An 11,770-nucleotide genomic window follows, 5' to 3' on the forward strand; every position below is an offset into this window, starting at 1 on the left:
ATCGGCCGTAGGGTATAGCAGCGGTCCCATTTCTCGTTACCCTAGTTCCTCATTTCCGCAGATTGAAAGAACAGGTTTTTTTTTTGTTTCTTCGTCTTCTTTTTTCTTCCCTTTTTTCCTCTGAGGTGCCCGTAGCTTATAGTTTCTTTGCTCGCCGTGCGGGCTTTCCAGAGGTATAGATTTTATTAGGGCTTTGTGATTCAATCTCGATGGTGGAAGTTTTACTGTAAGCCAACGCTCCTGGGGTGACATTCATGTTGTCTGGTATGTGAATTTGTTTGTTTGACTTTTGAGTCGGCTCTTCTTTCAGGAAGTCTTCTCTTTAAAGAAACTGAATTGCTAGTCGCTCAACTCGGAAGCCATGATCACAGAGCGCAGGTAAGTCTTTTTGCGTTTCTTGATACGATGGCGAATGAATTTTTTTGTGAATTCTTCCAGGGGAGTTCGGAGGGGCATGACAGTGCTCGGCAAAATTCCGGTGCCGAGGCCTGTCAATCTTCCAAGCCAGAGGTATGTTTTTGAAAGCAAGTAACGGGCTTAAGTAAGTCATGTTGGATACAGGCTAGAAAATCGAGGACTCGATCCGAACGTGGAGATAGTGCCAAGGTAGCGATGTTTTTTTTTTTCTTGTCTCGCTTTAGACTTGATAAATAATTTCTCTTTTTTTAATGTAGAGGAACTGTTACGTGGGGTAACGCTGCTCGTTCTCCCCCGACTTCGACAAACAACTGGGGTGGTGGTAACGGTTCACAGCCATCATCGCCACCTGTGAGTGCTGGTGCATGGGGTTCCAAGCCTGCATCAGCATGGGGGCCGAACTCTACACGACCATCTTCCGCTGGCTCCACAAGACCATCATCCGCGGGAGGTGCGCATCCTTCGTCTAGTGTGCTTCGACCTGCGTCTGCCGGGGGTAGGCATCCACAAGAGCTAGCTCGTCCATCTTCAGCTGGGAACCAAGACCTTCCTCCACAGAATGCCTGGGGTCCTGCAAATCGTCCTTCCACTTCTTCAGGAACACAAGCTAGCAGTCAGCCTTCGAATTCACGCCCACGGAGCGCCGAGGCGAGGCCGAACGGTCGAGTGTCTCTTCTGACTTCTGAGCTCGCACGTAATGGTCCGCAGCCATGGGGGCCTTCGGCATCACGGAAATCGGTTCGTAGCTTCTACACCGTTTGCTACTCACCATCCACGTATAATTCTTACAGCAGGACGAGGTGCCTCAGCCGTCCCGTTTTACTCTCACGACTGGAGATTTTCCTACGCTTGGGTCCGAAAAGAATCCAAATCTTCGACCACAGCAGCGTAAGCGTAATCAAGTTTTGTGTCTTTGTTTGCTGATTGATTCTGTTATTCAGGAGAACGTCCTGAGCACGTAGACGAACGTCCTGAAGAAAGACCACCTTCGCATCAGTATGGTACGCGTGTTTCTACATTTTCTTGCTTACTAAGGAAATTGATTGCTATAGATGATGGTTATCCTGGACAAGGTCCACGCTTCAATGACCACCCGGAGGGTGCCAACGGCTGGGGTCGGGGTCCTTTCAGAGGGCCTCCCGGGCCTGGTATGGAAGGAGGATATGGAATGCCGTCGAATAGCTGGCGTCGGGAGCCACCACCCGATGGCGAAGACCACTGGCCTCCAAGTGGACCATACGGACCTCCCAGGTTCCCAAATCCAGAGTTTCTTCATCAAAGGTTTGGTCCGAGCCCTCCAGCTTCCTACGGTCAGCCCGGTGATGGCTATGGTCCTCCACCGTTCATGAGGCCAATGAATCCGGAACGTCCTGGTTTCGGCCCGGGAATGTTTCCAGGGCATTACGATGGGTACTACGGCTATCCTCCAAGTTACAACATGGATGAGAGAGAAATGATGATGTGGGGAGGACCAGGAGGATATGGCGGTTTTCATCCTGATTTTCCCAGGCATCCAATGGGACCAAGGCCCCGTCATATGCCGAACCATGCAGTCTTTGAAAAGGATGGGGAAGGCTTTCATTCGGAGTTCAGAGGTGGTGGAAAGATGAAAGAAGGAGACAATGGGGAGTTCAGGAGAGAACCAGTGAACAAGGCTGCAAACGATGCAAAGAGGTCCACGATGCATCCTCCCAAGGCTGAACCAGTAGTTCCGGACGTGGCCATCCTAAAAAAGCCACAGCCTATCAAGGAAAAGCAGGAGGATGGAGACTCAGTTGACGCACCTCGCATTGCTGACAAAAAGGAAGAAATCATTAAAGCTGAGGCTGTGGCTCCTCCATCCGAGCCTACTGAAACAACCGCAGGTGTTCTTGGAAAGGGCCCTGTTGCCATAGTTGACGAGAAGCACGGCGAACAGGTGCTTAAAGATGGTGTCAAGTCAAAGCCCAAGACAGCTGCGGCCCACGAGTCCGAAAAGGAGTGGAGGCCTAAGCTTCATGCGACGGATTTGAACGTTTATGATTACGAGGCTCAGGTATCCTACAGGCCTTTATTTTAATGACGTGAAACTTATTTCGTTTTGTCTTTTTTCTTTCAGCGTGCAAAGATGAAAGAGATTGCTGCTCAAAGAGCAGAACAGCTTCAGAAAGAAGAGGAAGAACGAATCAAAGAACAGAAAGCAAAGGCAATGGCTAAGCTTGAGGAGCTTAATAGGCGTTCAACAGGCGCTCCTACTGATACCACTGATACTCCAGTTGAAGCGAAGGCTTCAGGAGTAAGTAGTAAGCCCGAGCATGGAAAGCGAGGTGGCAAAGGAAGCAGAGCGAGAAAAGAGAGGTCGAAAGGACAGTCCAAGAAAGACGTGAACGTGAATGCCGCTGAAACTCCACCGCCTCCGAAAACAGACGCCGTGGAAACTCCGGTACGAGATGGGCGAGATGACGTAGTCCAAGACGGCGGAGCAGCCCAAAGCCCGAGACAAGATGCCCGGGTCCAAAGTCCGAAGCAAGAGAACCGGCTCCAAAGTCCGAGACAAGATGGCCGAGCTCAAGAAGCCCGAGTTCAGAGTCCTGCCGCGCAGGAAGAGGTTCCGGCCGAAGAAAGAAACGCGACAAAAGGGAATGGTGGCAGAAGGCTTCCGAGGAAGCCAAAGAGGATATCGTCCAAGTCCCAGGACGTACGAGTTAGCGACAAGCAGCACGGAGCTGAGAATATGATCTGGGCGCCTGTGCGTAGTACTCTCGACCAGCCGCAGCAGCCTCCGCCTCCGCCACCACCAGGGCCACAGCCACAGCCACAGGCTTCCAAGCAGCACCAGGCTCCGGCTTCTCGTCCCCACGACAAGGAACGAGAGCGGCACGAGAGGTCCGAGAGGCACGAAAGGTCCGAGAGGTCCGAGAGGCACGAGAGGCACGAGAGGCCCGAGAGACATGAAAGGTCCGAGAGACACGACAGGTCCGAGAGGCATAGAGACAACGGCATGGTTTATCAGCAGAAGTCAGGAAACGGCGGCGGCGGCGGCGGCGGCGGCGGTAGGCAAGGCCACGATCATCATCCTCAGCCGCAAGACAAAGCAACAGTTCATGCGGAAGGCGGTGGTGGCGGTGGTGCTGCTGCTGGAGGTGGTGGTCATCAGAGGCCACAGTCGGCTGGCTCCAGGTTTGGGCATAGAGAGCGACCATTCTCGTCTGAGAGCGGTCATCACCATAACAAGTCTCAGTATCAGCCAGTACCACAGCAGCAGCAGCAAAACAATCCCCAGCAGCATCAGCAGCAGCAAAACCATCTCCAGCAGCAGCAGAACCCGCAGAACCAGCAGAACCATCAGCAGCAAAACCATCACCAACAGCAGCATCGATCCGGAAAACCCGAGCATGGAAGTAATTCCAACTGGGGAAGTGGCGGTGGCGGTGGTGGTGGCGGTGGTGGTGGTGGCGGTGGCGTCGGCGGTGGCGTCGGTGGTGGCGGTGGTGGCGGTGGCGGCGGTGGTGGTGGTGGAAGGCGAGGTCGGTTTGGACGTGGAGGGATGAGGTCGGTGGTGGACATGGGAGGCAGGGTCGAGAAGCAGAGGATGGTGATCGATGCAACCGGCGGAGCTCTTCCAAATCAAGTTGCTGGCTGAGTAAGCGCCGCTATCTCTCCCGATCTTTATCTTCATCTCGCTTTTTTTTTTTTCTTGTTCTTGATGATTCTTGTTTTGCTTTGATAGGAACTGGATTGTCGGTGCCGTATCCTATCCGCGAACGATTGTCACTGGGATTGGTTACTCAGAATTGGATGGAGAGGTTTTAAAAGCAAAAAGTTTTTTCGTTCGTTCGGTCGTTGTTTGTAGCCTTTGCTCTGCCAAGAAATGAGAAAGTGGAAATGAGAAAGTGATTCCTAGCTTAATAGCTGTAAAGTTTACTACTTCGATCTTATTGCTTTAGTTGGGCAATATGATCTTAAAACATGTAATACTAAACTCGAAAAGCGCTGGACTTCTAACGCGTGGCGACAGCTATCTTCATTCCCCGGACAGCGTAACACGTGTCCAAAATGCTGGACGCCATGCACAATCAACACGTAGGCCACACTTAACCATATTCGCCAAGTATAAATTGGAGCTCCTTGCTCCCGCATTCTCATCAAGTTCTCAGAGCGTTCTTCACACCAGTTGTTTGGATTTCTCTCATTCTCCGAATCGTTTTTTCGTAGTCCGATCTTCGGCAATGGCATCTGAAAAGGCCCAGGAGCTCAAGGACACCGCCGGACAGAAGTGGAACGAGGCCACCGGCGCGGGGCAGCAAAAGACTGGAGAGGCCCAAAAGCACTCACAGGTTTGTCAATCTCTCTCTCTTCCAGTTGCTCCTCTGGATCCTCTGAAGCTCTCGAGAGTTGTTTTGTATGGAGCAATCCTTTCAAGCCTCTCGGGAGTTTCAATTGTTCCTCTAGATCGTTCATGGATCCGAATTTCAATTGGTAATCGGCTTTGACACCATTTTGTGACGAACAGGAGGCTGCTGGTGCCACCAAGGAGAAGACCCACGAGGCCGGCCAGGCGACCCAAGACAAATGGGGTCAAACCAAGCAGGGCACCGGTGACGCTGCTCATGGAGCTCAAGCCAAGGCGGGCGAGGCCAAGGACCACACCGGAAATGTCTTGCAGCAGGTATTTCGTTTAAAGTCTCCATTCGTTCTTCCAACATGTCTACTAACATTTTTGGTGATTTGTTCTTTGCAAGGTTGGAGACCAGGTGAAGGGAACCATGGAGAAGGCCAAGGAGACCCTCTCTGGCGGTGGCAACAACAATCCCACCAAGTAAAAGTGTGAACGAATCAATCCATTATGCTCTTCATCACACTATTGAGGATTGGTTGTACAAATAAGTCGCATATGAATATAATCTTGTCCCGTGTGTGAAAATTGGTCTGTGCTCTTGACTTAACAAATTTTAGGTTAAAGTTAATGGTTTGTGGAACGTTTAGGGCCTAAAGTTCTTATTGAGTTTTAGGTTAAAGTTACGGTTTGTGGAACCTTTAGTTAGAGCTTAAAATTCAAATTCTAGGGCTAGGTTTTCCTGGATATGGCGACGAGCAGGAGGGCATGGCGGGGCACGGCAGGGATTTCGAGCCTGATGCCGGAGCTCGTCAGGGAAATCCTTCGCAGGCTGTCGTTCTCGGGCGTTCTAAAGGCGCGACGCGTGTGCCAGGTGTGGAGATCCGTGGTGGAATTCCGGAGCTCGTACAGGGACAGCGCTCGGTTCTTCTAATTCGATCCAGGACAGGGTGTGATGGGCGCCGCCGCACTTCGGAAACGTGGAGAGGGATGTTCCCGACTGGCTGTGCGCCGTATCGCAGGACAAGCGCCTCGTCTTGGCGCGCTCCTCGCAGGAGAGGAGGGTCTTCGTCGGGAATCCCTTCGTGGGCAAGTGGGAGGAGATCCCCTACTTGCGATTCGGGGACATGTCCATGGTCTGCCTCTTTGCTGCCGCTTCGAATTCTTCTCGCGGGGATTACAAGGTTGCGGTGTGGTGCTCGGATGGCACGCTCTACACCTTCGCTCGCGGCCAGGAGGCGTGGATTCCTGCCAAAGGGGACGGTGCCCCCGGATCGATCCCGGCGCTGCTGGACGGTGTAGTGTATTGTACCGCTTCGCACGATCACAAGTGGCTCCTCCAGTATGACTTGACACGCAACAAGTTCTTGTATTCGCATCTGTATGACAAAGTTGGCGATGGTGCCTATGTAGCTGCCTGGGGTGACAAGCTTTACGTGCTCGTGCTCAATGCGGTGAAGAAGGGCAGAGTGGAGATTTGGGGAGTCCGTTTTGAAGTGAAACAAATCTGGACTGAGTTTGTGAGCAAGTATGTTGTGGGTTTGGAGGCTGGGGAGTTTAGATTTACTGGGCAAGCTGGGAGTGCTCTCAGCTTTTCTTGCTCTTGCAAAGGTAAGAAGAGCAACGCTTGCTTCTCATATGATGTGAATTCAAGGCTAAGCAAGGGTTTGCCTCAATAGCTGTGCCGGTACAGCTTGTTTACTGAGACAAAGAAATACTTACATAAATTTGTTTTGAATTACTAAGTTGGATTAGTTTCTCAGCTAATGTTAAAACTAATATATCAATTAGAGAAGTTATTTTTAGGAACTTTTATGTCAATTTATAGAATAATTTAAAAATAAGCCTAAAAATTCATTCACTAATTATCTAAATTATCAAAAACAAAATAGAAAATTTTAAAAAACTCTATGAACAATTATAAATTATAGCAAGATTTTATTTTACTTGGAAAAGAAAAAAGTGTGTTTATGTTGTATATTAATGTAACAAAGGTTACAAATTTTTAATAGTCAATTTTCAAAATAGTTTCTGAATGATAAATTTGATTCATATGGTCAAACAAATCTTTTTTTTTCAAAAACTTTTAAGTATTTTATCATATATGGTTTATGTTATTTTAAATCAATTAACTGATTGACACATAACTAAAGAAATATAGTACATTCTGTAATGTAAATATATTAAGTTATAGTGAAAGAATAACAAATTAAAATAAAATATTATTTATATATGCAAATAGTTTTATATAAAGTACATTTCTCTATTGTCAAAATTATGAATACTTTTAAAATCTTAATAATTATTAGTTATAGGTAAAACCATAGATTCTGTATGTTGCAAAAATATTTAGATAATAATTAAAATAGATATGTTTTTTTATGCGAGAATGAAAAAAATTAGCTAGAACCCATTTGCCATTTGATAATATAAATAGAGCACTTTAAACATATTATTAAATCAAATATATGATATTTTAGTGATTAGTGATGTTTTCTATGCAAATAAAATAAGATAGAATTTAAAGTGGCTAAAGAATTTGAAGAGAACTCCTGTACTTCATTATCATTTTGGTGATTTAAGTATTAGAATATCAAATCATAAAAAATGTAAATTAAATTAAATTTATATAATATTTATCAATCTCTTTTTTTAATACAATAAAACTTATTATTGTAAAATATGTTATCAAACAATGTTCTACATTGGTTTATATATTAAATACATGAATAAAAAATACAAAAACTTTATATCTCAAAATAATTTCATTAATCATTTCCCGTATAACCCTAAGCACGGATGGGGTAACAAAGCACCCCGGTGAACAGTGCGTGGTACCTGTTGAAAACTTACCTGTAAGAAAGATGGCGTAAGAAAAGAAAAAACGAAGTTAAGCATATGATTAATTTAAAGTATATACCATAAAAATGCAGCTTTCAATCTTCGCCATCGTTTCCGAAGTCTCCAAACTCCTCTCCATCGCCTCCATCGCCCGCCTCGTCCTGCTGCTCGGCCTCACCGAGATCGTAGTGAGACGGAAGCTCCATTTCCACTTCCATGGCGTCGCCTTCTTGCACTGGAAGAGGACCATCGGACATTTTCTTCGTGGCTGCTAAGCTCGCCTCGTTAAACAACGCGTGGTAAGGCTTTTGGACCTGTTGGAAACTTTCTTGTAAGCAAGAACAGAGAACAAAGAGAAAAAAAGATAAAATAAACTACCTTGAACATCCTGTTTCGCTGCTGCGCGTGCTTGATGAGATTTCCCCAGTGCTCGTCTTGCCTCAAAGCAGCCGCGCATCCAACCACCTAGTTAACAAAAAGAACAAAAAAACGGAAATGAAAGCGAGAGAGAGAGTCTACATACCAGCATTGAAGCTCTTGCTCTCGTTAAACCGACGTTCATTCGGCGAAAGTCGGACACAAAGCCAATGCCTTTGCTCTTGTTTGCTCGCACACAAGAGAATATAGCTATGTCTTTCTCACGTCCCTGTAAAAGACAAACAGAAAACAATATCATCCGCGAGCATGAGAAATAAGTACCTGGAAACCATCTACAGTGTTGATGTCGATAAGTCGGGCGGCATCCTTTCCCAGAACTTCGGCAAATCGGGTACGTAACGTTGTCACTTGGTGCTTGTAAGGAGAGATCACGGCGACGTGAGGCCCGCCCTTGAGCTCGGGATATAACGCGATAAGATGGCGATACAAGACCAACACAAACTCGGCCTCGTCACTGTTTATGTAGGAGCCGCTCCCCGGAGGTTGAGTTTCGCGGCCTTCAATGTCAAAGAAAGCGAACGGGCCAAAGCAGCAGTACTCATGCCACGCTCGAGAAGTTTGCTGCTCCACTTCAGCACCATCCTCCAGAGCTTCTCCGTAGAATTCTTTGGACGGGAAATCTCGAATCTACAATGCTTATATGCGTGAGACAATGGCAATGCATAAAGCGGATCGAATGCTTACTTGAGGATGCATGCGATATTGCGTGTTGAGCATTTGCACGGGGTACCCAGCTTTTTGGAAACGTTTAAACATACTTGTTCCATATCTGGTCGAGAGAAAAAAAAAAAAAATTTAAGCGTCATCGAACAGAATGAACTTACCCGTGCTTCACTGCCTCGGTGGACAACACCGTTGCTGGTAACTGTATTGGATCTCCCACCTGGACTAAGAAATTAACCACAAATAAAGCTATGATATACAGAATCACTTACCAGAAACGCTTGCTTACAACCGTGAGTTAGAGGTACTAGAGTCGAGGGTTCAACCTGATAAAACATACATTGTTACACGCGGAAAAATCTCGGCTAGCTTACAGCTTGAGCAGCTTCATCAATGACGACGACATCAAATCCACGTTTCATCCTCGAAAAAACACTGGAGCCGCTAAAACTTAGAGTCGAACAGACCTGTAAGAGTGTCAGCGAAAAAAAGATCGGGATGAGTTAGCTTTACACACAATTGCAGCTTCCTCAAGGATTGCCAATCGAACACGCTCCCTCTCTCTTCCACCACCCCCTCCTCGAGCACTAGACATTGAGCGGTCGATGCTTTGCAATCTTTGATCAACCTGGAACCATACGGCGTGAAATAAATAAATTTTGTAAAAAGCTGCGAACACCAACCAGGTGATCCATACAAACGGACTGAACGGAGTGATGCGCATTCAAGCCCATGCGAACAATACTTGGGACATAACTGTCACCATTTTCGTCGCGAATACCTGGAAAGCATACAGGAGAACGTAAATTCTATAATTTAGAAAAAGAGTATACCTGTGTACCAGATTTTAACAGTCGCAGTACAATCTCATCCAGAGCAGAGTTTGAAGGTGCACATACGAGAACATGAGCGCGATGCTTACGCGTTGTTCCAACGACTTCGGCTCTCTGCAAAGAAAAATACCATAAGATTGGATGAAATCTTTCAAAACCATTCTGTTATACAAACTGGTTCGGTGCGCAAGGGAAAAAACCATCGTCACCATCCTCCGGCATAATTAAATCGCGTGGGTTTCCAACACCCAGCCATGGCGAAGCTTTAAGCCAGTGATCCAGCCTGCAAAGACAATGACCATTCTAGTTTCCTTTCAAGGTGGCTTACTTTTCATGCGAAGACATCTCGGACTTTTGCAGCAAGCGCAGCGAACCCTCTCTGTGTAAGTAAATTCAGTGGCCTTGCCTTACAAATAGACAAGAAGGGGTACGTACTGAGAAAAGGTCGCCACAGTTGCATGTAAAATGACGCTGAGGAGCCCAAGAATTGTTTGAGTCTTACCAGTTCCCGGGGGCCCCTGCAAGGCATTTCGAGTAAGAAAAAGAGAGCAAAGTTCAACGACACACAAGTACATACCTGAATCAACACCAAGGGCTGACCACTAAGCCCTGCCTACTTGCCAGATTAGAGCTAAGACTATAAGAATTGCTTGCGAGTACCTGAATAGCGTTAATCTGTGACTGGTTATGCGTCGTTTGTAAATAGTCTTTAAGTCCGCGGGGGATCGTTCGACAGCCAGCGGAGACATCTGATGCGCTCGCAGAAACGATTGTGTCACTGAAGGCTATAGAGCCTAACGAGCACAAGGCAACGTACTCCCTGGATATCGTCGACAAGTTACAAAGCTGGGAGAACAAAGACTGTAAGAAAGAAAAGAAAACACTGAATAGAAGTCAGCTCGCTTACCTTGCAAATGAACCAGCCGGATCCAGACGCCTGCAAAGCCAGTCGCAGTCTCGCATCTCTATCGTTCGAAGAGTCCGACTCCAAGTAAAGCCGAAGCGAGAGAATTTGTAGCCCTTCATGCCCGTCCACCATAGCAAGTGCGTAAGTTTTTGGAAGATCAGCACCACCTAAAGGCTGAACGAAAGCTTAAGACCTTCCTAAAGAGGAGAAGGAAGTGCTAACCTCTTTCGTGATGAGAATCAACTCATTGTCTGGGAAAAGTTCGCCTATCTCTGCTCGAACTGCAACCTTGGCAGAGTAAAACTCGTTTACTTTCTCGCAATGCGTGAGCGCTGCGACGTGATACTCAGCAGCACCTAAGAGGAGAAGGAAAGAAAAAGAAAAAGAAGCTATAAGCAACGCCACAAGAGGAGTGATGAGAAAACTTTTACCTCCATCGTCATCCCCTCTCACGATCTGTGCTCGGCATTCCTCGAGAAGAAGGGGCTCAAACACAGCAATGTAGTCTTCCAGGCTCGCAAACGTCTGAGGCACGGTGGGGAGCACTGGCGCCGACACGCGATTCTTCCTCTTTTTTGTCTCTGGAGCCTGAAATCAAGAATCCTATGGATTGAATTCCTGCGACGCGGCGACACTACCTTGGATTGAGCTAGCAGCTGGATGTAATCCCACCGGAGCAAGATCTTCTGGAGCTTGGTGTGATGAGACGCCACAATGGACGCCTTGTCCATCGCGCCAAAAGCCCTAACACTAGGGTTTAAGATTGGATACTTGGTATATCCTTTCAGGGTTTTTGGCGCGAAGATCGTCTATTGACTTTTGGTTGACCAAATTGACTTTCATTGACTTTTTGAAATTTTGAGCACGTCAGCTGAGTTGGCGATTGAGCTAGACAAGTTGGAACACTAGATTTCCAGATTGTGAAAGAGAAGCCAAAGATCTTCACTCTGGAGCTACAAAGCCACTGGTATCACCATCTTGTTCATCTCGGCAAGCTCCGTTTCTTCTATGCAAGTTCTCTGTTAAGACGATGGTAAAAGAGAGTAACAAAAGAAACGCTGCTCGAACGATGGAGCTCTTGACACTGGATACACTATTGAAGCACACATGGGGCTTGTACTTCAGCTTGATGGCCATGGGATGGGCATCAATTACACATGCAATTGCAAAACATTGCATGCCATGTCATTGCCCATCACCATTACCATACCATCCAATTAACACAAGAGCAAGAGTGGGCGCGCAATTGGCGAGACTGCCACTGCTGTGAGATGGACAAGAGTGGGTGCATTATGGAGGAAAGCTCTACATGCAGCAGGGATGCCTACACAGAAGGATGTGATTGCATGGATGAAT

The 11,770-nt window shown here is 47.0% G+C and overlaps 3 protein-coding genes and 1 long non-coding RNA gene across 4 annotated transcripts; 3 read left to right on the plus strand and 1 right to left on the minus strand.

The window, feature by feature from the left end:
• Positions 1-209: 209 nt before the first annotated feature.
• LOC9657126 (protein MODIFIER OF SNC1 1) lies at positions 210-3,801 on the plus strand. The gene is made up of 6 exons (XM_024661008.1): positions 210-226; positions 439-510; positions 675-1,270; positions 1,359-2,452; positions 2,516-3,614; positions 3,710-3,801. The coding sequence occupies exons 1-6, from the start codon at positions 210-212 to the stop codon at positions 3,799-3,801; spliced, it is 2,970 nt and encodes a 989-aa protein (XP_024516776.1).
• A 101-nt stretch (positions 3,802-3,902) lies between these two features.
• LOC112341202 lies at positions 3,903-4,386 on the plus strand. Its single transcript, XR_002990462.1, has 2 exons — positions 3,903-4,039; positions 4,127-4,386. It is a non-coding gene; the product is annotated as an uncharacterized LOC112341202 (long non-coding RNA).
• A 147-nt stretch (positions 4,387-4,533) lies between these two features.
• LOC112341228 (embryonic protein DC-8-like) lies at positions 4,534-5,320 on the plus strand. The gene is made up of 3 exons (XM_024661061.1): positions 4,534-4,733; positions 4,910-5,065; positions 5,139-5,320. Exons 1-3 carry the CDS (start codon positions 4,626-4,628, stop codon positions 5,217-5,219), a joined length of 345 nt encoding a protein of 114 aa, XP_024516829.1. The 5' UTR covers positions 4,534-4,625; the 3' UTR covers positions 5,220-5,320.
• A 2,097-nt stretch (positions 5,321-7,417) lies between these two features.
• LOC9657127 (probable helicase MAGATAMA 3) lies at positions 7,418-11,162 on the minus strand. The gene is made up of 21 exons (XM_024661093.1): positions 11,053-11,162; positions 10,846-11,002; positions 10,637-10,770; positions 10,415-10,588; positions 10,168-10,353; positions 10,085-10,120; positions 9,943-10,025; positions 9,836-9,886; positions 9,679-9,790; positions 9,516-9,621; positions 9,358-9,455; positions 9,192-9,302; positions 9,049-9,141; positions 8,947-9,000; positions 8,836-8,894; positions 8,696-8,780; positions 8,273-8,638; positions 8,097-8,219; positions 7,952-8,038; positions 7,653-7,887; positions 7,418-7,585 (listed from the first exon to the last, which is right to left on the minus strand). The coding sequence occupies exons 1-20, from the start codon at positions 11,143-11,145 to the stop codon at positions 7,669-7,671; spliced, it is 2,427 nt and encodes an 808-aa protein (XP_024516861.1). The 5' UTR covers positions 11,146-11,162; the 3' UTR covers positions 7,418-7,585; positions 7,653-7,668.
• Positions 11,163-11,770: the final 608 nt, after the last annotated feature.

The sequence above is a fragment of the Selaginella moellendorffii genome, unplaced genomic scaffold (genome assembly GCF_000143415.4).
Source record: "Selaginella moellendorffii unplaced genomic scaffold, v1.0 SELMOscaffold_79, whole genome shotgun sequence".
Classification (NCBI taxonomy): domain Eukaryota; kingdom Viridiplantae; phylum Streptophyta; class Lycopodiopsida; order Selaginellales; family Selaginellaceae; genus Selaginella; species Selaginella moellendorffii.

Excerpts from the sequence above, each read along its gene's own strand:
- LOC9657127 (XM_024661093.1), bottom strand. The coding sequence starts at position 11,145 with ATGGACAAGGCGTCCATTGTGGCGTCTCATCACACCAAGCTCCAGAAG. Across the intron at positions 9,303-9,357 it reads CCGTTTGTATGGATCACCTG|GTTGATCAAAGATTGCAAAG; the intron begins GTTGGTGTTCGC and ends GTATGGTTCCAG. Across the intron at positions 8,639-8,695 it reads AATATCGCATGCATCCTCAA|ATTCGAGATTTCCCGTCCAA; the intron begins GTAAGCATTCGA and ends TAAGCATTGTAG.
- LOC9657126 (XM_024661008.1), top strand. Across the intron at positions 2,453-2,515 it reads TTTATGATTACGAGGCTCAG|CGTGCAAAGATGAAAGAGAT; the intron begins GTATCCTACAGG and ends TTTTTCTTTCAG. Across the intron at positions 3,615-3,709 it reads ACCATTCTCGTCTGAGAGCG|CAGCAGCAGAACCCGCAGAA; the intron begins GTCATCACCATA and ends AACCATCTCCAG.
- LOC112341228 (XM_024661061.1), top strand. The coding sequence starts at position 4,626 with ATGGCATCTGAAAAGGCCCAGGAGCTCAAGGACACCGCCGGACAGAAG. Across the intron at positions 4,734-4,909 it reads AGGCCCAAAAGCACTCACAG|GAGGCTGCTGGTGCCACCAA; the intron begins GTTTGTCAATCT and ends TGTGACGAACAG. Across the intron at positions 5,066-5,138 it reads CCGGAAATGTCTTGCAGCAG|GTTGGAGACCAGGTGAAGGG; the intron begins GTATTTCGTTTA and ends GTTCTTTGCAAG.